General features: G+C 36.4%; 1 protein-coding gene across 5 annotated transcripts in view; it reads right to left on the reverse strand.

Annotated features, from left to right (window-relative positions):
• Dmxl1 (Dmx like 1) overlaps positions 1-24,424 on the reverse strand; it is a 153,008-nt gene that overhangs the window by 87,264 nt on the left and 41,320 nt on the right. For all 5 annotated transcript variants that reach the window (XM_032885664.1, XM_032885663.1, XM_032885662.1 and 2 more), the window contains 9 exons: positions 23,941-24,194; positions 23,147-23,831; positions 22,937-23,058; positions 20,767-20,856; positions 20,586-20,688; positions 16,507-16,626; positions 15,735-15,956; positions 8,537-10,219; positions 7,208-7,315 (listed from right to left, as the gene is read on the reverse strand). In XM_032885664.1, coding sequence (XP_032741555.1) covers positions 7,208-7,315; positions 8,537-10,219; positions 15,735-15,956; positions 16,507-16,626; positions 20,586-20,688; positions 20,767-20,856; positions 22,937-23,058; positions 23,147-23,831; positions 23,941-24,194 — 3,387 coding nt within the window. The remainder of the gene's footprint in view (positions 1-7,207; positions 7,316-8,536; positions 10,220-15,734; positions 15,957-16,506; positions 16,627-20,585; positions 20,689-20,766; positions 20,857-22,936; positions 23,059-23,146; positions 23,832-23,940; positions 24,195-24,424) is intronic.

Here is a 24,424-nt window from a genome sequence, read left to right on the forward strand (position 1 = left end):
AAAGGCCCATCCTAAAGCTGCGGTCCTAGACTATAGAAAAAAGAGAAAGCCTTGAACAACTGCCTTGAGCTCCTGCCACCATGATTTCTGTCATAATAGACAGTACCCTCAAATTTGAGTCAAAATAAACCCTTCCTGTCTCAAGTTGGTTCTGTCAGGGTATTTTATAAAAACAGTAAGACAAATAACTGATACATAAAAAGGGAAAGAAAAATGGAATCATACAAAATGCTAATTAAACTGCGAGAAGGTTGGAGAGCTGGCTTAATCAGTAATAAGCCTAAGCTTTATTCAGACATCTAGCATGACTGCAAAGGCTAGGCTCAGCAGCCTGTGTTGATAACCCCAGTGCTAGGGACAGGGGATCCTGAAGAACTCTGGAACCCAGCTGAACTGACAAGTGAGACAGACCTTGTCTCAAGAAATAAGATGGAGTGCAACTAAGGAAGATACCTAATGCTCAATTCTGACCTCCATACAAACACACACATACATACAAACACACACATGTATATTAACACAGATGATTGCATAAAAGCACACACAAAGGCAAAAATAAAAGGATAAGAGGGTTGAGGGTTGATGATAATTAAACTAATACTAAACACGAGAACACGAGAGATGATTCTAGATGTTCAAAGCACAAAAAGTTATAGAGGTCTGCAACTGTAGATATGCCTATTACTCAACTCTGATCATTATTAACAAGTGTTGAAGTGTCACACTGAACAAAATAAAAACATATAATTACTTTGTATGGTTTAAAAATTGGAAAAAAAAAAACGGGGTGGGGAGAGGGAGCAATGAGTAATGAATAGAATAGTTATTTATCAACTATAACAGTATACTTTTGAGTAGCCAAAGGTCTAAATACAGATAATTTGAAACAGTTTCTTACAGTGAACAAAAAAGAAGGCCCTTGCTGGGGATGTAGTTCAGTGATAGTGCTTTATGTGTGGGAAGCCATGAGTTAGATACCTAGTAGTAGAGAACAAAAGAATAGTTCATTGATAACAACAACAACAAAAAAAAAAAAAAAAATCAAAGAAATAATAAGGCCCAATTATATGTTGTTTCCAAGAAACTCACTTTAAATTTAAAGATACATATAGACTAGAAGTAAATGAGAACATACAGAAGTAGAACTAGAAGCAGAGAAACATAGAACATTCTAACAGTAATAAAAATAAATGAGGAGTTGAGCATGGCAGAGTATCTTAGGTTTACTACTGCTGTGATGAAACAGCATAACCCAAAATCAAATTGGGGAGGAAAGGGTTTATTTGGCTTACACTTCTGCATCAGTCTGCCTTTGAAGGAATCCAGAACAGGAATTCAAATAGGACAGAACTTAGAGGCAGGAGCTGAAGCAGAGCCATGGTGGAGTGCTGCTTACTGGCTTGCTCCCCCTGGCTTGTTCACACTGATTTTGGAACCCAGGACCACCAGCCCAAATGTGACACCATACACAATGGGTTGGGCCATCTCTATCAATCACAAACTTTAAAAAAAAAAAAAAAAAAAAAAGCCCTAGAGCATTAGTTCTCAACCTGTGGATTGTGACCTCTTTGGAGATCACATATCACATCCTGCGTATTAGATATTTATATTACAACTCATAACAGTATCAAAATTACAGTTATGAAGTAGCAATGAAAATAATTTTATGGGGGTTGGGGATTTAGCTCAGTGGTAGAGCGCTTGCCTAGGAAGCCCAAGGCCCTGGGTTCGGTCCCCAGCTCCGGAAAAAAAAGAACCAAAAAAAAAGAAAAAGAAAAAGAAAAAAGAAAAAAGAAAAAAAAGAAAAAGAAAATAATTTTATGGCTAGGTATCTAGAGGCTGCTCTAGAGGCTAGCCCACAGCCCAACCTTATGAAAGCATTTGCTCAATTAAGGTTTTCTCTCTAATGACTATAGTTGATATCAAGCTAACATAAATCTAGCCAGCACAGTAGAGTTTATAATTCTAGCACTTAAAAGGGTAAAGGCAAGAAGATCAAGTATTTAAGGATGGACTTGGCTAGAGATGGACAGGGAGGGAAAGGAGAGAAAAGAAAAGGAAAATGAAGAGGAGGAAGGAAGTGATGCCAGAAGGAAAACAGAAAGAAAAAAAAAGAAAGAAAGAAAGAAATGGTGATGGAAGGAAGAAGAGAATTAAGGGGAGAAAGAGAAACAAGCACAAGAATCAAGACTACTTGTTTCTGGAAGTTAGGACCAGAAATTAACATAAAGCTTTTCTATTCGCTATTCACCTTAGCAAAGTGTTTTAAAGACAAATGTGGGACCCAAAACTGTAAAACTTAAAATATGATGAGAAAGCACCATGACTTCGACAAAGGATGATTCCGTACAGACAACAAAAACAGACATAAAAAAAAAAGGGACATAAAACTAAGGAGGGAAGAGAGACACCAGGAATAGAAACAGCCTACAGACCAAGAAAATTCGTACAATGTATACATCTGAAAAAAATCTTACCAAGGCAGGGCATGATGGTACACAACTTTTAAAGAAAAGTGCATCTCTGGGAGTTCAAAGTCATCCTGATCTATATAATGTGTCTCGGGCTAGCTAGAGCTATAGAGACTGTGTCAAAAACAAAACAAAGAAAAAAGTCTAAAATATAAAAGCAACCCAACAACAAGGAGAAAAAGGAATGATTTTTAAAAATCAGTAAATGAACACTCTAGCCAGGGAAAACAGGTAGGTTAACTGCAGATCTCCACTGCTCCCTATTTTCCTTGAAAAACAATACCCAAGTCTTATCTCAAAACTGTAGCAGACCACCTGCTGTGCTCTCTTCTCCTGCTCTGCCCCCATCTCCAGTGGAATACACATCTCCTCCAATCTATTTCCTCACACTAACCATTTTACTCCAGTCCCCAAACCCAGCAGGCATTCTCTGAAGACCCATCTTCACTTTGGCCTCCTCTACTCCAAATCCAATCCTTAAGTCTTATCCCCATCTCTAAAGCAGACCACCTGCTTCATTCCCCCCAACCCCCACCCTCTGTCAACATCTCCAGCAGATCACACAGATCTCCAATTTTCCTCACTGATTCTGTTATGCCAGTCCCCTAACTCTAGCAGACATTCCATGAAACTCTCCAACCAACTCTAGAGAAGCTAGAAGGCCAGGGAAGCAGGTAGGCAATGGTGTTCACTCTCCATTCTTTCCTCCAAAGCCAATCCCCGCATCTCATGACAGCTCTGAAACTGACAAGCTGTTGTGGCCTGTCCTTCACTCTGCCCCATTCCAAGCAGACTAAGCAGATCTGGGTGGAACACCATGCTTTTCTCCCTCCTGTGAACTCCTCAGCCTCCTCCCAACCCATTCCCATTTCTAAGTGCCAGCTTGCAACACTGAGAATCATATTATATCTGGAACCTCCAAGGACTACACCTAGCAGAACCCCAGAATTCCTACCAGGAAACACAGGGTCAATGCACTCCCAAGAACCAGAGTGCAGCAGAAATCTAGGAACAAAACATACACTCATCAAAGACAAGAACACATATCAACATCTGGAATTTCAATTATCCAAAACTCTAATGCCTAGACTCTAGCACAAAAACAGTAACAGCCAGAAAAAAATCTATCTCCAAACGAGTATAGCCTACCACAGTATGCACTGGGAAGTGCAGCACAGATAAAACACAGGACAAGACACAGACCCAAAACTAGCTTTGTTTAATATGATAAAGGTTCTTACAGAGGAAATGAACAAAAATCCTTGAAGAAATCTATAAAAACACAAATAAACGCTGGGAGGAAATAAAACACTTCAAGACCTGCAAGTGGAAACTGAATCAATAAAGAAAACCCAAACTGAGGGAAATCTGGAAAAAAACATTTAGGAATTCAACAGGACCCCAAAGGCAAACTTACCACAAAATACAAGAGGTGGAACAGAAAATGTCAGGCATTGACGACACAATAGAAGAAATAGCTATATAAATCAAAAAAAAAAAAATCTAAAAAAATTTTTTTAAATTAAAATTCTAGCACAAAACATCTGGAAAATATGGCACACTGAAAAGACCAAATCTAAAAATAAAAGCAATAGAGGAGAGAGAAGAAATCCAGGTCAAAGACACAGAAAATATTATCAACAAAATCATAGAAGAAAATTTCCCCAATCTAGTTGAGATGCCTGTCAAGATTCAAGAGGCGTACAGAACATCAAATAGACTGGATCTGAAAAGAAATTCCTTCAGAGTATAAATACTAAGCATACAGAACAAAGAAAACTAAAAGCTGCAAGGGAAAAAAAGAAACCCAGTAACATACAAAGGTAGACCTACTAGAATTGAACCTGACTTCACAATACTCTAAAGGACAGAAGAAACTGGATAGATGTGCTGCAGATTCTAAGGGACCACAGATGCCAGCCTAAGCCATTATGCCTGGAAAACTGTCAATCACAATAGACAGTGAAAATAAGACATTCCATGATAAAAACTAATATTTAAGCAGTATCTCTCTAGAAATCCATTCTTACAGAAGGCATTCTTACTAGAAGGAAAATTCCAAGCTAAACAGTAACCAGACCCAAGAAAACATAATAGCAAATCAAAAACAGGGGAAATAAACACACCACCACCACTACCATCATCATAATGGGAATCAACAAACACTGGTCATTGGTTTCTCTTAACATCAGTGGTCTCAATTCTCCAATAAAAACATACATAGTAACAGAATGGATACAATAATAGTATCTACCCTTCTACTAAATCCAAGAAATGCACCTTAAGGACAAACATCACCACAGGATAAAAGGATATAAAAAGATATTTCAAGCAAAGGGACATAAGAAGCAAGCTGGTGTAGCCATTTTAATACCTGACAAAATAGACTTCAAATCAAAACTAATCAGAAGAAATATGAAAAGGCACTACAATAGTCAAAGGAAAAACCTACCAGGAGGATACTGTAATTCTTAACATAAATGCACCAAACACAAGGGTAGCCAAATTTATAAAAGACACACAGTTTAAATCACACACTGATTCTCACATACTGAAAGGAGGCTTCAATCTCACTCTTGCCAATAGACAGGTCATCCAGACAAAAATGCTGAGGCTAACTGATGTTATACACCAAATAGACCAAACAGATATTTACATGACATTTCACCCAAACACAATATACCTTCCAATCAGCATCATGGAACTTTCTCCAAAATTCACAACAAACTTGAACACAAAGCAAATGTCAACAGATAACAAGAAAACTAAAATACTCTGCACCCTATCTTACCACCACTGATTAAAGGTGGTTATCAAAACAACAAAGAACTTACAAACTCATGAAAAATGAACAACTCACTACTGAATGAAAAATGCTCAAGACAGAACTTAAGAAAAAGAATCAAAGACTTTCTAGAATTGAACAAAAATGAGCATACAACATACCTAATTTTATAGGACACGAATGTGTTTCTAAGAAGCAAGTTCACAGCACTGGGTTCCAACCTAGAATATGTGGAGCTATTTCATACTAATAACTTAGCAGCATATCTGAAAGCCCTTCAAGAAAAATAGGTAATTACATTCAAAAGGAGTATGTGGCATTAAGTAGTATGATCTGAATGAAATCAAATAATGGAGGAGACAGAGTATCAACTGGACATCTTTTGTCATGAAATTAAGCTTCCAGTATTGGGATTAGGCTATATCTAATTGGATTGTTAGCCAAAAGGGAATCCCCAAACCCATACTGATGCCAGGACTATAAGCTGCTCTCAACAAACATGGCACGCAGAAGATAACACCTACATAACCACTGACCATGTAAAAGTTAAACTAGCACTTAACTAGAGCATACCTCCCTATAGATGAGTATCTTTGGTATAGAAAAGTACTCTGCATGCTACCAAAGAAGAAACACAACCATCAACCCAACTATAAAGCCTTTGCTTTTACATGTTGCCTGGCCCCCAAGATATGCTAGTGTAATGATGGCACAAAGCTTGCAGGAGTAACCAACCAATGCCTGATTTGACTTAAGATCCTCCTTACTCCATGAGATGAAATTCATACCTAACACCGATTAAGTGTCCACGAACCTGAGACTAGATAGCACGGAAACCTAGGGTGAAACCAAATATTAATATTTTACTGAAGAAATGTAGCAATAAAATGACTTCTAATGACATTCTGCTATAGACGAGTGCCTTGCTCAGTTATCAGAGAAGCTTCCTCTAGCAGCAGATACAGACACAGATACCCACAGGTAGACATTATGCTGAATATGAGACCTTCAAACAACTCAGCTCTAAAGTAGGTGTCTCTATGAAACCTTCAGGTCCCAGGGTACCCTGCTGAAGAAAAGGAGGAAGAAAAGGGGGATAAGGCAGAGGGCTGGAGGATAGAAAACAAAGCCCTCTAAATTAATTTGATCAACACACATACGAACTCACAGAAACTGAGGCAGCATGCACAAGGCTTGGCATGGGTTTGGACTAGACATTGGTCCTAGAGCTAAAAGGAGAAGAGGACACATGGCCCCATCCCTAGCCCAGAAGCAATCTCCAATGATAAGCACTTGCAAATGAAAGTGTAGTGTCCTCCAAAGGCGTCTCACTAGGAAAGCAAACTATTGCTGAGGACAGGCTGCATGCCTGGCAGTAGACGTTCAACAGAAAATGAACTCAATTACATCTGTGGAGGCTCTGTGTCTCATAATGTCATGTTGGGGCCTTATTAGTTTTTTGTTTTTCTTTTTTACAAATTTTTATCTTTTTTCACTTTTAAGTTCTTTGGTTGTGTATTATGGCTTCTAGTTTAATGTTTTTATGAGATTCTGAGCATGTAAATAGGTGGGTCTCTACAGCTATATCTCCTTCTTGTGTGATTGCCTACTCTATCCTTCACTGTTTTCTTATTTGAATATATTAAATTTTGTCTTATATTTTATATTGTATTGTACTGTATCGTCCCTTAGAGGTCTGTTTCTGTTTACTGAGAGACGACAGAAAAGGGGTAGATCCAAATGGGAGGGCAGTGGGGGGGATTTGGAAATAATAGGAGGAGAAAATGTAATCAGGATATATTGTGTGAGGAAAAAATAGTAGATTAAAAAAGTCAGTTAACGATCCAAAGACATTAATCATAAGAAATATGAATTACCAGTAAATATGCAGAAAACACATTTAATACTTCAAAATCTGTACGAAAGTGTAAATTTAGATTATCAAAATTACCTTGGTGAAGGAGTTGAGCTCGGTAAGCTGGAAGGGAAGTTGTAAGAAAGGTATGGAGTCGAACAGCCAAAAGAAACTTTAATCCGCACTCATCTAAAGTTTCTCCACCTATGACCAGAAAAAAAGTGTTTATTTTTAATTATGCTTTAAAAAAACAAAAACCAAAAATTTGTTAGTAAAAATACTACTAAAAAACATATTATAAGAATAAAATACTAAAAATGTGTAAATTCAGCATGTCACAAATACAACATTTAAAAACAAAACATCCTTAAACTGGCAAAAGTTTGCTACTCAAAAATATTTTCTAAAATTTCTTTTCACTAAACAATTTTTTATATTATAGGGAAAATAGCATGGCTAAATAGTTAAAGATTAGAATGAATTGATTTAAAGTCTATTAACATTCTTTATAATCCAACCTCCTTTGATCTGAATCTTATATTTTTAAGGAGTTTATGTTTTCTGTGCTATATTATACTATTATTTACTGTATGGATCCTATCTACATCCCAGGATTCAGTTAGAACTCTGGAGGAAATAGTTTTATGCTAACTATGAAAATTGAGTCCTGATTTTTATTTTAAATGATAAAAGTAATAATATAGCCATATAAAACATATTAAACTACCCATAACATACTCACGTAAAATTAGTAACTATTACTAATGTACTCAAAAGTATAAACTAATTTTTCTTAAAAACTTTTAAGCTTTTGTATCAAATTGAATTCTTATTTTTTTGCCAAGCTAAGTTTAATGGAAAATCCTACTAACCAATACCTGGTTTAAAATAATAGACTTATTAATTTTAAACTTTGAGATATAACGAAAATTGTTCATTTAAATTTGTTTATATCTTAGATTTAAAAAGCATTCTCTAGGTGATGAAAATATCTAATTTTGCTGTTTTTAAATGTTATTCTAGGTATGAGTACATAACAATGGTAATTTTTGAAAAGTCCTGAATCACACTGTGAATTTTTATAGTGGATTATTCCCACAGAAGAAAAAAAGAAACAGAAATACTTAAATTCTGCTATTTAAAAATCTATACTTTTGCTAAACTCATAATTGAGCTAAATATTTTGTAGCAAGCAGGTCATTATTGATGATGACTGTTATGAATCTGTGTACTTCCTCATAGTATAATTTACAGACTAAATAGTATTTATCAGAGTTAAAACTGTTGTAAAAAATAAATTTTATATTAGCTTTATAAAAAGGCATCATCATATCACTTTTATCAAAAATTATGTAAGATCATGCCCTACAAAAATAAGTAAAATTATCTTTTTTCCTCCCATCTTGTACCGAATTTTACTTTTACCTTGACTTCTGTCTCTACTTTCTCCAATATCAGTGCTTGTAGTTGCAATTGTATCTGCTAAGGCCATCAAAGACATCTGTTCCATCCTGGTGAGCCCTGGTAAACTAGAATGAAGCAAATGGCCAGAAAGAACCTGAGCATGCTCAGGACCAAAGTAAGTTGGACTATATTGTGAAAGGTCAATAACTCTGGGCTGTATATTCTCTTCATCTGTCTCTAATATGTGATTATCAGACATTAGAACTGAAGTCTGAAAAAGCTCATCATAACTTTCTTTTGATAACTGTTCTGATTTCCTTAAGGAACTTTCATTCCTAGTCTTTTCCAAAGATGAGTAATAGCTGTCGTCGTCTGCTGCAAGTAAGGCATATAAAGGAAGTGGAGGAACAGAGTCTATCTCTGTGTAGTCTCTGTTTTCAGCTTTGTTGAATGCCTGAGGGTCTCTGGTGGTGCTTCCACTAGCACTGATGGTGAGAGATCTAAGACGGCGCTCATGACTGGATTCAGTTTCATTCAGAGCCACAACTTCCCCAGCAATGCATTTGACAAGATGTGACAAGATGGCCTTGGCTCTCCGGACTTTGCCAAGATCCATGAGTTCCAAAAGCTGCAAGGGATGGTACTGAGGTAAAGTTGGAGAAAGTACATGAGCTGCTTCAAAAAGACCAGAATCTTCCATATCCACAGAAGGGTCAAATGTACTTTTTTTTCCACAGATTTTTTGTGCAAGACTGGTCATGGATCGAGTCAGAGTTTTCTTTGGAGGATGTAGCCCAGAACTTGATGAGTTACTTTGTTTTATTAAACTTAGTATAGATGGAGTACTTCCATTGTATGAATCTGCTATAACAGGTTCTTGTTTATAAGATGGCTGCCATTGGGAATATACATGCATTTCACAATCCATTCCTACCACAAGGATGCCATCCCGGACCCATGATAAAGAAACAGGAAAAGGTGGGGCACCTTCTACAGAAGAAACCAAATCTACACTTCGTAATAGTACAAATTTAGAAAGAGGTACGACTTTAGTACTGTCCCAGAGAGGAAACACCTGGTTCTCCTTCACAGTCTGTTCTTGTACCTTGCCAGCCATGGGTCCATACATAAAAAGTTTTGAGCCAATTCCTACGGTTAAGATATGAGAACCATCTTCTCTAGACATCCAATCTAAGTGAACCAAATGTTTTGTGTTTGATGTAATACTTTCTTTACTGACTAAATATGTCTCCTGTTTATTATAAGCCACTAAATTGCTATCAATACTAATGCCAGAATCCAACACTGTACTTAACTCATCTAAGTGAATTGTCTGCTCAAGGATCCAACATGAACCTCCTGTAGACTCACACTCGAAGATACTCACATGCATAACAAATTCCTGAGATCTACTATTACACGTGGGCTGTTTATAAGCTACTGCTAAACGATTTGTATGTGCACAGCTCACTTCTACAGGCCTACCAGGTACAGTTATACTACTATTGCTCTGAAGTCCATCTTCAATGAGTAATGGCCATTCTTCCCAAATATACACAAGATCTATTTTTCCATTCTTTGATGTAGTTGATTCTCCATTTGTTACTCTGCATCGCCAAAATCTTACTTTATCATCTGAGCATGAAGTTGCCAATAAATAAGGAGCACTGCAAACAGGATATATGGAAGATGAACTCAGGTGTCCTAGAAAGAAAATGAGCCATTAAAAATTCTGGTAATTACTTTTTTTTGTCTGTTTTTTGTTTTTGTTTTTTGGTTTTTTTTGTTTGCTAAGATAGGGTTTCTGTGTAGAACCTTGATTATCCTGGAACTCACTGTGTAGACCAGTTTGTCCCCAAACTCAGAGACCCAGCTACTTCTGCCTCCCAAGTGCTGGGTTACATTCATGGGCCACTACTGTCTGGCTTACTTATGTTTTCTATGTATTAAAAATTTGAGCTGTTTTACTGAAAACTTGTTAAAAACATGAGATGCTATCAATCAGCCTTTTAATGATACCAATAAGCTATATACTACAGGGATGGCAAAATGACAACCTGAGTTTAATTCTCAGAACAAACATGATGGAAGAAAAAAAAACAACTTCCTTAAGTTGTCCTGACATATATAAACACACACACACACACACACACACACACACACACACACACACACACACACACACACACAGAGAGAGAGAGAGAGAGAGACAGACAGACAGACAGACAGACAGACAGACAGAAATAGAGGTATACTAGGAAAAAAAAAGTCACAAAAACCTAGAAGAGAATTTAGAAAATTTATTTAAATTCTTGTATTTTGCAGGTTAAAGACAATGACGATTCATATTAAATATTTTATAAGTAAACTCATTAAAACCTAGTTACTATCCTGATTCTGAATTTGTCATCTGCAAGTTTTATTAAGTAATATCAACATATTTTTAAAATCTGTCAAAATTGTCTAGATCTACTTTCTTCACATATTTCAATCAAGTATGTCTGCCAATGTTTATCTAAGTAGTAAATGGTCACTTTACAATTTTATTTTTACTTTTCTTTTTATTAATTTATATTTGACAAATTGTATGCCTGTACTATAATACATTCTGATTCTCTCCTTCTCACTCCTTACCTTCTCTTGTCTCCTTTCCATCTCTACCACCAACTCCCCACTCACCCTCATCAGTCTTTCTTAGGCTCATGACTTCCAATTTTGTTTTGTGACCCATCTAGCTTAAAGAAGGCCATCTATGTCACGAGTGGATTAGAGCTACCATTGGAGCCCTTGAAGGCAATGATATCCCCTCTTTCTGAATCGATCAGTAGCAAACAGTTCAGCAGTGAGGGGCTGGGCTCCCTGAATCCCTATTCCATCCCTGCTTGACTTCATGACAGACTCATTTATATATAGACCCTGTGCAGGCACCTACAACTGCCATAAATTTGTCTTGCCCAGAAGAATGACATTTCACAGCCTTTCTGTCTGCTGGTTTTATATTATCCCCCTTCTGCAATTTTCCCTGAGCTTTAGAGAGGAGAAGATCAATCTATTTCTTAGGTTTGAGCACTCATCTACCATTTACTATCAGTACTTAGTGCAGCCGTGGGTCTACATTGACCATTACTCACTAGAAACAGACTTCTCTACTAGTGAGAACAACATCACTCCCAGAATATACAGTCTATTAAATAAAAATGACAGTTTAAGGAATGGTATACCTCCCTACTAGTTACTGGTCTGAAAGGCTGTAGAAGTCTACAGAACAGTACATGATACTGCACTTGATTACCAAACACAACTAAACAGTGTCACTGTATTGCTAAAGACACTGTACACACTGGCTTCAGGATACAGAGGAATCAATCTAAAACTGACCAGGAAACTTCCTCTACGGTGGTGAGCTTGAACAGTATGAAGATGCTATGCCGGATACTGGTGAGAAAAGGCAACTCTGAACTGTGCTTGTCGGAATACTGACCAACCAGAGAAGATATGCCCATTTGTACAATAGCGACACAACTGTTGGAAGGTAACTAAATGTTTATTGATAGGATTTGAAGCCTGCTACAAAGGAGGAAATTTCATGTCTGGTACAATAATCCTAGTCAAAAGACCATATGGAGTATCTGCTATTATTATTTTAGTAGGTGGTCATGTGATTAAATCTTTGTTTCTATCTATAACCTAGGCTACTCTGAACCTTAGTCAGAGACATCTCTTTTTGCAGTGGGCAGCAGTCAATGGAAAGACACACAATTGGCCAGCCAATTGTGCTCAGCCCTAAATGAGATACTTATATCAAATCAGCTCTTGGAACATCACTGAAGAGAAGGCAGAAAGAATCTAAGAGTCAGCTGGAGGAGGGGGAGCTTCGTGCAATGCTATCTTCTGGATATGGCATGGCTATCACACTCATGAACAAAAGCACATGTGGTTACTAGCACAAAATCAAAACAGCTGAAATTCTGGCATAGGTGGGTAGATAGTATCTACTCCTTTTCGAGGAGCTATAGGTAATTGATTAAGTTTCTGAAGGACAAAGAATCATTCTTTTAAGGATGCGGCCCTTTACAGGATTCCAATGTTCATATGTATGCATATATGGGTAGCACTAACCGGACTAAATGAGTTATTTGAAAAAAAAAAAAAAAAAGACATGAACCAGGAGAAAGTGTTAGAGTGTATATAAATGGAATACAAGGAGGGAAATAAGAGTTGTATATGATCATATTTCATTGTACATGCACGAAATTATCAAGCATAAACAGGATACAAAAAGAAAAGCTGGGAATAGCTACTCCTCAGTCTTGTGGAGTAGAAGTGGGCAGAAAGATGTAGGTCTCTATAACTCTGGCTGATCGGCAGAGCCAAACTTTTGAGCTTCAGGTTCAGTGAGAAACCTTGCTTCAAAAAGTGAAGGTAGAAAGCTGGAGAGAGAGTTCAGCAGGTAAGAGGATATACTACTCTTCACATGGCCTAAGTTTGATTCTCAGCACCCACATCAAGGAGTTTGCAACCACCTGAAACTCAAGTTTCAGAAAATCAGACTGACTTTCACTGGTACCTGCATTCACATGCACATACCCACACATATATGCATAATTAAAAATACATCCTAAAAACGGTACAAAGTGACTAAGGAAAGATGCTGAATGTGGATTCTGGGATTAACAGTAGATTAACTCAGATTATCAGGCCTAACAGCAAACACCTTTATCCACTGAACCATACCATAAGCCTCTACCATATTTTAAAGCACATATCATCTTAACTAATGTTATTTTAAAGCCTTAACCAAATGTAACATTACAATGCCTTTAAGGTCACTGTCAATTCCTTTAAGCTGAATAAAAACATTTTTAATCCCTTCCAAGGGAATTTACTAAATCAATCAATCTATCTATCATCTATCTATCTATCTATCTATCTATCTATCTATCTATCTATCTATCTACCTACCTACCTATCTATCTCACACTAGAAAAGTTTTCCCTACATGCTCCCTAAACAACTTTTTATTTTTAATATAGCCTCATATAACACAAGAGGACCTGGAATTGGCTATGTAGACCAGGTCAGCACTGAACTTGCAGCAATTCTCCTTTCGCCTTCCAACTGTGGGAATTATAGGAATAAACAATATTTGACTGCATTTATGAAATAAACAAATACTGGTTTTCCACATAACTTCTAAACTGGGCCAAGAGCTGTCGATGGTCAGTGTCTCTGACCTCTCTATCTTGCTGGTTACTTTGACTAGTAGCTGAAGAGTGAAGACCTGCTGCTCTGGAGAGTAACAATTCTGTCAACAGAAAATTTATTCTTTTTCTAGTTTTACTTTTCCTTGCATTGATGCTTTAATATATAGAAGCATAATAAAAATTAGTTAGAATATCATCAACAATCCAACTCCTAAAAATTTCACCTTTCACAAAAGATCAAGAACCTGATAACATTTAGGAAACAGAAAAATGTTTGTATTTTAAGAATCAGTGAAAGGAATTTCTCAGCAAAAACAGGCAAATTAAAAAAAAAAACCCAAATAGATACTTTGAGTATGAAAATGAAAAATAAACGACTAAAACCATGAATGATATAGTAGTAGTCTCAGAACAGTAGTTCTCAATCTGTGGGTCACAACCCTTTGGAGAGTCGAATGACCCTTTCACAGGGATTGCCAAAAGATCATCAGAAAACACAGGTATTTACATTACAAACAAAATTACATTACAGTAACAAAATTATAGTGATGAAGTAGCAATGTAAATAACTTTATGGTTGGGGTCACCACACCACGAGGAACTGTATTAAAGGGTTGCAGCATTAGGAAGGTTGAGAACCACTGTGTTAGAGCCTTAGTACTCTATACCTGTCAGCACAAAAATCACTGGAGTACTTGTTACTTAGACTTGCCAGTCTCTAACCGAGTGTATGTGATGAAGTGTCACACTTTCATAAAAATATGATTATTTAATAAGCAGGAGTTTAAGAATAGAGTTTGGAGTGACTACAGTTCCTGCACTTGGAAGGCTGAATAAAAAGAATGAGTTGGAGAATTTAAGACCACTTTGAGATACTCCAGTTTTTAAACAGTCTAAAAACAGACTTAGTATTGTGTTTTGTATTATTGATACATGTAGGGCAAATACATGAAAGGCTTATTAGATAAGATTACTGGGCACTAAGCCATTACATGAATCAGTAACTTTCTAACAAGTTCACAGGATGCTGCTGCTCCAAGTTCGGAGACTGCATTTTCAAAATGCAATCGGAATAAAGGTGATGATTCAGGAACCTTGTACTGTCTATCTTAGCACATGGATCCAGAAAACTACTATAAATTCTAAAATGCTGGCAAATGAGGTAATTTACTTTGTTTAATGTGATAGTTTTGTTAACTTGCAAGAATTTGAGTCACCACGGAAACAAAAGTCTAGGCAAACTTCTGAAGGAGTTTTTAGGTTCCATTAACTTAGCAAAACAATTCCATGGGCTGGTTCTTGGACCTAACAAAAGAGTGTGGTGGTTTGAATGAGAATGGCTCATGGAAGCTCCAATATTTGAATTCTTGGTTCCCAGTTGGTAGAACTGTTTGGTAAGGACTAGGAGTGGCCATGCTGGAAGTGTCACAGAAAGTGAGGTGTGGTTTTCTACAACTTGGACCAGTCCCAGTATGCTCTTTCTGTTTCCTGCTTTTCAAGTTGTGAATTCTCAGTAGCTGCTCCAGGCAAGCTACTGCTTGCTGCCCTACTACTCTGTCACTTTGCCCTGATAAACTCTTAAAGTTCTCTAAAATTTTAAGCCTAATTAAATGGTTTCTATGATAAGCTGCCTTGGTCAATGGTGTTTTGTTTTTCTTATGGCAAAAGAAAAGTAAATAACACAAAGAGTAACCTGAGCTGAACACCAGCATTCATGTATGGCTCTCTGTTTCCTATGACCAGCCAGTTCAAGTTCCTGCCATGATAGTCTATACCTTAGAACCTCTTTTAGGTGGCTTTTTCAGGTAATTACTCAAAGCAGTAAGAAAAGTAAACAGAGTTGGCTGACAAATGTCACATAACCTAAAAACATAGTAAGTCTTCAATATATATTCAAAGTACATACTTCTGTGTATGTACTTCAGAGCGAGGTATAGTATTTACTTATAAAAAACAGTGGTAAGCATTCATAGCTTATGAAGTTGGATTAGTCTTTTTTGGTAAATTTTACAAACCTGCTGAAGGCTTAACACTTATTATTTCAACTCCTTCTGGCAAATCCAACTCTTTGCTGTATACCATTTCAGAAAAAAGAGACAACTTGCTGGTACTCTGGAGATTAGCTCTGCAAGCCTGGAATTTCTGTGAAAATGGAGATAGAATCTTCTCTGGAGAAGAGGAATAATGTTCTTCTGGTAGCCAACTAGCTTCTGATATTTTTGTATCTATTCTTTCATCTATAAAACAAAAAAACAAAACCAAAATCTGGGAGGGAATCCTTTATGAATAAGTATTGCAATTGCTACTTTTAAATAAATAGCTGAAATAAAAAAGATAACATTATAGATACACTGGTGATTATTTACAGAAAGGAAGAAAGCTGTTTTATTTTTGGTAGTCTAAATAAACTAGAATTATCAGCAGTATATAAAAATGGTTTCAAAACTCACTCTATAAACAATGGGGAGGAAGACGGGTTCAGGAAAAGATAATTGGAAGAGGAAGAAGAAGGGGGCAAAGGAAGGATATGGTCAAGTAATTATACACATACATGAAAAGGTAATAATACATCTCTTACTTTGTATAATTAATATATAATATTAATATTACTTATAAAAATGTATATGGTTTGTAAAACTGTGTTAAATATATGTAGGGCTATGTAATGAAGTAAAAGTGAATTTCTTTAAAAACAAAAAAACCCTATATTTTTCTATATTTTTTTACTTGTGTATGTATACTTGTTGAAATACAGGTCTATCTGAATATAAAAAATAGTCGACTTACCCAGTGAGACAGGAATCGACCTTAAGTGTAAATTCCACATACGTAAGAGTGAACGGTTGTCTTGAGTACACTCTATCACAACCAGGTAGAACTTTTCAGAAAATCCGTTACGTGAACTGCCTGTTGACATCAGGAATATTTTTCATTAAGACAGATGGATGAAATAGTATACTTCATATATGAAGCTAACATACTTTATTTTTTTATAGAAAGAAACTTTAAAATGCAAAGCAGTATTATGGAATGGGTCTTTAGCAAATGAATTTACATTAATTTGAAATTTTAACTATATACATGCTATGTGTAAATTTCATTTTAAGGTCTAAATTGAAAATTTTTACTTTGCGCATTTTTGTCTTAAAATTCCTATTATAGTCATTACTATGGAACTGTTACAGTGAGGTATCACACACACTCACTGAGAGAGACAGAGACAAACCTACCTCACGGGGTAGTCCTAGAACTTGTGCTTACCATACAAGCCTGATGATACAATGTGCTAGCATACATCTATAATCTCAGTTCTCCTTTACTGAGATAGGAGACTTGCCTGGAAGCTCAGATTCCCATTAGGCTAAAGTATGTAATGCATCAGCAGAACAAAACAAGTGAAACCCCATCTAAAAGAGGGAAGGCAAGAACTGAATAACCAAAGTTGTGTTTGACCTCCACATGTGCACAGCCTGCCATATCCACACCTTCATTTACACAAGCACGCACATACATGCACAGACAAAAAAAAAAAAAAAAAATCAAAAACAAAAGAGAAAAACTTCTTTCTCACTACTAAGTGTAAACAGCACAAAAGTTGCTAAAATGAGTAACTAAATGCATCATCTTGAAATTATCACAAAACCAATAGACCATTATTAGTTTCTCAACACTGCAAACACATTTACTAAAAGAAAAACCCAATTTAAAAGAACAGAAACGGCAGCAGATCTTATCCAATAATCTAATACTAGAAGGGGAGATCGCAGAACACAAGACAAGTAACACAAAGAACCAAGACAACTTTCCTTCTCCAAAAATTATGAATTCCATATTAATGGCCCCTGGTTAAAATGATTTACATGAAATTCCATTGCAGAATTCAAAAGAATGTTTATGAATAGGGTAAAACAAGTCAAGGACTTGAATACTTTCCAAGAGATCATAAACAGCTGCATGAAATAATGAAGTTAATAGGAGACACAAAATAAAGAGAAAAAATTGAGGAGAACTCACAATAAAAAGATGAAGGAAATGAAAAACGTAATGGGTCAAATAAGAAATCAATGGAAATGACCATTTCCATTACCAACAGAAATGACCATGTGAAGATACACTATTGGGGTAAAAAGACAAAATGGAAGAATTAGATCCTTCAGACAAATGTATGAACCCAACATGCAAAAGCTCCGGAGCTCCATGACAAGGCACACCTACATAAGACTGAGGCACAACAGAAAGTCCTATGTCATACTATAATGTACAAAACACTGAAAGTATTTATGTAGCTATGAAAAGGGTCAAACGACAAAGGCAGGTTCATCTGAACAACTGGTGACTTTTCAACCTCAACCAGAAAACTTTTAGACTGGTTTGTTTAAAAGCCTGAAATACCACAACTGTAAACCTGTCCACATATACAAAATACTCCACTCAAACACCAAAGAATACATATTCTTCTTAGCACCCCAGTGAGACAACCTTAAAATAGATCACACCTTAGGACACAAAGTAAGTCTCAATAAATGCAGGATAATTCAAGCAACATCTAGTATTTTGTCTGACCACGAGATAAAGTAAAAAATTCTAAGAGAAAAAATATGAAGATAAAGCAGCAAGGTACTAAATGACAAATGGGTCATTGCAAAAATGAAGAGGGAAATAACAACTTTCTAAGAATAAATGAAAATGAAAACATAACAAAGCCAATGAAATCAGCCCTAAGATGAGCATTTATAGCTCTCAAGGAAGACTCTAAAAGCCAAAAGTTGGGGAGAACTGGGACAAAATAGTATCTTCTGGACATTACAGAACCTCTGAATTCCTGAACTTACAGGAGCTATGGCTGCCTGTGTAAGATCTGTATAAGATTATGTCAGTCAACATTCTACCATGAAAGAGAGGAGGCTTAGAAGAACCCACCCTATTAAAGAGGGACTGAAAGTTGTCTACTTTTAGGTGAGGGAGAAAGGATCAGTATTCTTGAAGAGTATGGCTCCTGATAGGTTGACCATTTTCCAGCAGATGATCCCCTACCTTTGAGTATATAAGCTACACAAATTAGACTCGTGATAAGAAAAAAAAGGTAGATCTGGGAAGAGTTAAGGGAAATTGTAAACTCTCAAAGAATAAAAAATATTATCTTAAGAAAAAAGAAAGTTAATTCTAAGGATCTTATATCTTTCTATATCAGGGAACTAACTCAAAGCGTAAGTCTGAAAATAAATTCTAAGTTAACTACTTTTCACTCAATCTATAAGAATTAAAAGAAAAGTGAGGATAAGACCATTTTATTTTTGAGTATTACAACAAAAACAAAAATACTCTGATAATAATAGCCATTTGTGAACTATTTTTCTTGATAGAACAAAAGACAAAGTGTAACTCCATAGGTATTTTCTGGGAAAAGTAGTATTTTTTAAAAAGTATAATCGGGAAGAATTCCTTGAATATTTTAAGAAATACTAGATCATGTATTTGACTTTAAAGAGAAAAATTTAAAAAGAATCTTAGAAAACACTAGAGACATAAGCAGCATAGAAAAATTTACTATACATCAGAGTAAACTTAAAAAAGTTTAGTTTTAATATATTTATTAAAAATAGGAGGGGTTGGGGATTTAGCTCAGTGGTAGAGCACTTGCCTAGCAAGCGCAAGGCCCTGGGTTTGGTCCCCAGCTCCAAAAAAAAAAAGAAAAAAAAAAAAAAGGATGCAGACACCTCTAGCCACTTGCAGGGCCATCTATCATGCAGCACTGTGATACCTTTGCCATGTAGTCTGCTGGAATTTTCCTTTCGACTATTCTTTTATCTATTTTAGACAGGATCTCGCTCCATAGCCTTGACTGGCCTGGAGCTCACTATCTAAACCAGGCTGACCTCAAACTTCTAGCTGCCTCAGATTCACAAGAGCGAGATTAAAAGTATTCTCCATCTCACAAGGCTTTCTATTCCTTTCTTCAAATACCGGTCAAAGCCTGGGCATGCTTTGCTCAACACTCTGGACCTCTTTCTCACTTTTCCTCAAGCTGCTTCCCCCCCTTGCCATGTGGTCCTTGTCCTCCACTGCGGACACACTGGCTTTCTCAGATACTAACTTTCAAAGGCTTATATTTTTCTCTTCTTCAACCTTCTCCTGGCAGAAGACAAAATTTACAGCATGTCTGTTCTGCTTGTTTTTCTCTCAATCTCTAATAAAATTTTCCCAGGGAGGATGGATGCTTAAGTGTGTGCAAGTGTGTTGAGGCCAGAGGTCGATGCTAAACTCTTTGACAAGCACTCTTTGTATTTTGACTCAAATTCTCTCATTTCAAAATGTGTCTGTCTCTGCAATGTTGTCATTACAAATGTACTGCTATGTCCAGCTTTTTAAACATGAGTTCTAGAGATCAGCCTCAGACCCTTCATGCTATGTGACAAGCATTTTCTGTCTGAGCCAGCTTACCATCCCTTTATTTTCCTCATTTTTAGCATATGGCCAGGATGTCCAGAATTACAAAACAACATGAAAAATAAAGTGTACTTTTACAGATCATGAAAGCTCAGGGAATACTATGAAACATTAACTGAAACCACGGTAAGAAACTACCAATGGTTAATAGTAAAAAGATAAGCCAGGAGAAGGCCTGTATGTCTATATTCAAGCTATTCAGGAGGCAAGAGGATACCTTGAACATGTGGTTTAAGGCCAGGCTAGGCACTTAATTAGATAATATAAGTGAGTATATAAATTCATGCACAGAAGAAAAAGATAGCAGTATTATGATAAAAATATCAACCTGAAAAGCAACTTGAAGTATATTAATTCAACTTTATTAACTATCTGATATAAGCTGAGTTAATACTTCTCAAATCACAATTCTTCCTTACCTGAATCCAATAAAATGCTATCTATTCCCAGACGTTTCTTCTCAAGGTTATTCAAAATGAAGTCTTCTTGAAAAACATGAAGCAACTGGGTTTTTCTGCCATGCTGAGATAAATAAACACCAACATAAGTTGATACACAGGTCATTTACTTAATGATAAATAGCAGAAAAATAATACTTACAAGCTTGGTAATAGAATCTAATGCAATAATGCATCCTGGTCTGGCTGTTGACTGCTGACTGACGATGTTAAATACTTCACCAACATATTTCTATTAAAAAAGAAAAATATCTTCTTTAATTAAAAAAACACAAAATTTCAAACACAGTTATGATAAATCATGAACTCAAGTAATATAAATATAGTTTCTTTCAACTATAAACATTATAGGATTTTCCATGATTTCCATATCATTTTAGGCAAAAGTTCAAGGACTATAAGGCCTCCTCCGAAGGATCTGACCAGGCTAACTCTCTGCTTTTATCTCTGACTACTCTAATTTACTTTACTCCACAATGGCCTCCTTAGTGTTTTATTACATAACCAACATCTTTTGGCTGCAGAGTCCATGAACAGGTCAACCTTCTTTTTGAATCACTCTCCCTGTAGCCACATGTCTAGCTCATTCAATTCCTTCATGTGTTTTCTATAAAGCATTCCCTTAAACAGCCAGGGACACTCCCTATTTCTTTTGCAACACTGTTTCTCTCCACAGTACTTGTTTTTTGTTTTGTTTTTTTTGTTTTTTGTTTTGGTTTTTTTTTTTTCCGGAGCTGGGGACTGAACTCAGGGCCTTGCGCTTGCTCTACCACTGAGCTAAATCCCCAACCCCTCCACAGTACTTGTTAACCAATATATTTTTAGCTAGTTCCCTTCCACCAGCTTATCTTACTTCACTAGAATGAGCTTTCTGGTATTAGTTTCTGACTTTTTACAACCAAACTCCCAGCAGTTAAAACAATGCTCAACAAATAAAAGACCCTCAATAAATGTCTCTTATTACAAAAGCAATATATGTGTGTAACATACATACTCATATGCTTTGCAAAACATTGTTTTATAAAATTATCCTTTAAAAAAACTTCACAGGACATCATAAAGCAATGATTTACTACTTTTACACTCTGAGCATTAAAAACTGGTAACTATTGGTAAATTAGGTTAGAATCATCTAAGCAGGAAGCTTAAGCACAGTCTGCCTCAGGAGATATTTGAAAACACCAATAAGCCTGCAAATGCCTCCTGCAGAGCACACAGGAGACAGAAGCAAAAAGAGCTGTGTGTTTAAGGCTAGCCTATGTCTAAAAACGCGTTTCTCTTTTCCTAAAGTCAAGTAATCAACCAAAAACAGAAAAACAAAACAAAAACCCAGCTACACATTAGTACTAAAAGAATGCAGAAATATTCTCTTAGAGGAGGGCTTAGTAAATAGAGACAGTAGGTTTCCACTAGTTAGGCTTTGTAAGAGGTGTAAGAAGTGGGTCTCTAGCATGGTATAAGTGTTACACTTGAAAGACTTCCTTGGGGCTGGAGAGATGGTCAGCCGTTAAGAACACTGACTGCTCTTCCAGAGGTCCTGAGTTCAATTCCCAGCAACCACATGGTGGCTCACAAACATCTGTAATGGGATCTGATGCCCTCCTCTGGTGTGTCTGAAGACAGCTAAGGTGTAGTTATATAAAGTAAATAAATAAATCTTAAAGGAAGGAAGGAAGGAAGGGGGGAAGGAAGGAAGGAAGGAAGGAAGGAAGGAAGGAAGGAAGGAAGGAAGGAAGGAAGGAAGGAAGGAAGGAAGGCAGGCAGGCAGACTGACTTTTTTGAGCTACAACCAAGCCAAAGGCTTTTTCTTCTCATGTTTAAGATTAAAATTCCACTCTTATTATTCTCTAGAGTTGGTTCCTTTTAACTATAGAGGAACCAGCAAGTTTCTAAAGATGGTAGTCCCCATCTATCTTTGAGTAAAGAACATAGAACTAGACTCTGGGGGGAGGGGCTGAGACTTGAACTCATGGATCACAGGCTTGTTGACATACATGCTCAACCAGGCTAACTTTGTGCTTTTCTCTCTGAGTACTCTTACTTTACTGCACCATGACTTCCTTGGTGTTTTATTACATAACCAACATGTTTGTCTATAGGGTCCGTGAGTATAAAACAATAATAATGAGCTCAACCCCAGTCTAGAAATAATGAAAGGGCTTAACTTAAAATCACTATACAAGTACAAGATGAAGGTTTTTTAAAAAAGTAACAAAATGTGACTATCTGTCACAAATTATAGGCCACAATTCTAGAACAGGTCAAGCAAGTACAGGTTAAGTATCTAAAAACATCATAAAGTTTGTACTTACAGAAATTTCAGGGTTGGAAAGCTCATATAAAAGTTTCTTGGCATCAATAACTGCTTCATATAACCTCAGATATTGTCCATCACTAGCTACAAAGCATGCACTAGGAGAGTTGCAGTATGCACCTAGAAGGTATTTATAAACATTTAAAACGTAACCTTTCAGTAATTATATAAAAATCTAAATCACTGAAATGGAAATCAGTGTGCTTACCTAGACAGTAACTGGGTATGAGAGTAGGGAGCCATGCCACATTGGAAAAGGCAGAAACATGAAGAGAATTAATCCGGGCAAGCTCAGACACTCCTCCAGAAAAAGACAGTGGCCCAACTGGATCAACCCTCCAAAGAATAAGCTCACTATAAACTGCATTGGGATCTTGAAATGCCATATCAACGTTGCTTTTATTTTGCTGTGCCAAGGAACATTCTTCAATATTTATAGTGTCATGAGCTTGCTTTTGGTTACCAACATTTGGTGTCCTTAATGCATTATGGTGTGATGTTGTCAGTAATAAAGGTAATACTGAGTGGCAAGCTAAATCATTAAGATGAAAACGATGACCACAGTATCTGGATTTGTGAGAAATACTAAGCACTGTAGAAAAAGCAGATTCCTCAGCAAAACTAACCAGCCACTGATTCAAAGAACCATCAGCATGCTTTGAAATCATCATAACATTCGGGGTAAAAATACTTAATTTTAAGTTATTTGATGATTTACTGTGTCCAGAGGAGATAAGCATTGATGTAGAGCGAGTGAGGCCAGTAGGTTTCTGTTTTCCTTGTTGAATAGCCAAGTCAACATTCTTGGTACAGGCGTACATTACTATGCTTTTACAAAGAGAGTTTGCATCACCTGTGGGGAAAGCTACAGGGATTCTGGAAACAAAGGACACCTAGAATTAAGAAGGTGGGTATTAGAACATATAATTACATAAAAACATGTTACAAAAAGTTTTCATATTAACAAAAAAGAATGAACTCATCATAGATGATTAACAGTACCTGAACTTGACGAAACATACCAGGCTGGTATTCATCCAGCCAATCTACATGCCAAACTAGTAAAGACCCATCCATGGGATGAATACTGAAAAGCATGTCTGCGTTTTTACTCCATTCAGACAGAAGCACTTCAATCTGATGATCGATGGCAGCAGATGATAATGGTGTAAAACTTGAGCTTGGTAACATTTTGTCTTCACCCAATTCCTTCTTTTCATGATTTATTTTTAAATCATCAACACCACCATCCATTTCTATAAGCAAAAGTTCATGAACCAATAAAGTTATCATTACAAATTAAAAGAGCTTTCTAAAAGAATTCAAGGTGAAAAACATACTTTTTGTATTAACAAGAAATAAGATCAATGAAGTTAACTTAGCAATCAGACAGCTAGTGGGATATGCTCACATATAAACATGTATATCTTTATCTTTCAAAAAACCCAGACTCAATGCCCTCTCCTTAACTCCTGGATGAGGAATA

Source organism: Rattus rattus, chromosome 15 (assembly GCF_011064425.1).
Source record: "Rattus rattus isolate New Zealand chromosome 15, Rrattus_CSIRO_v1, whole genome shotgun sequence".
NCBI classification, from domain to species: Eukaryota; Metazoa; Chordata; class Mammalia; order Rodentia; family Muridae; genus Rattus; species Rattus rattus.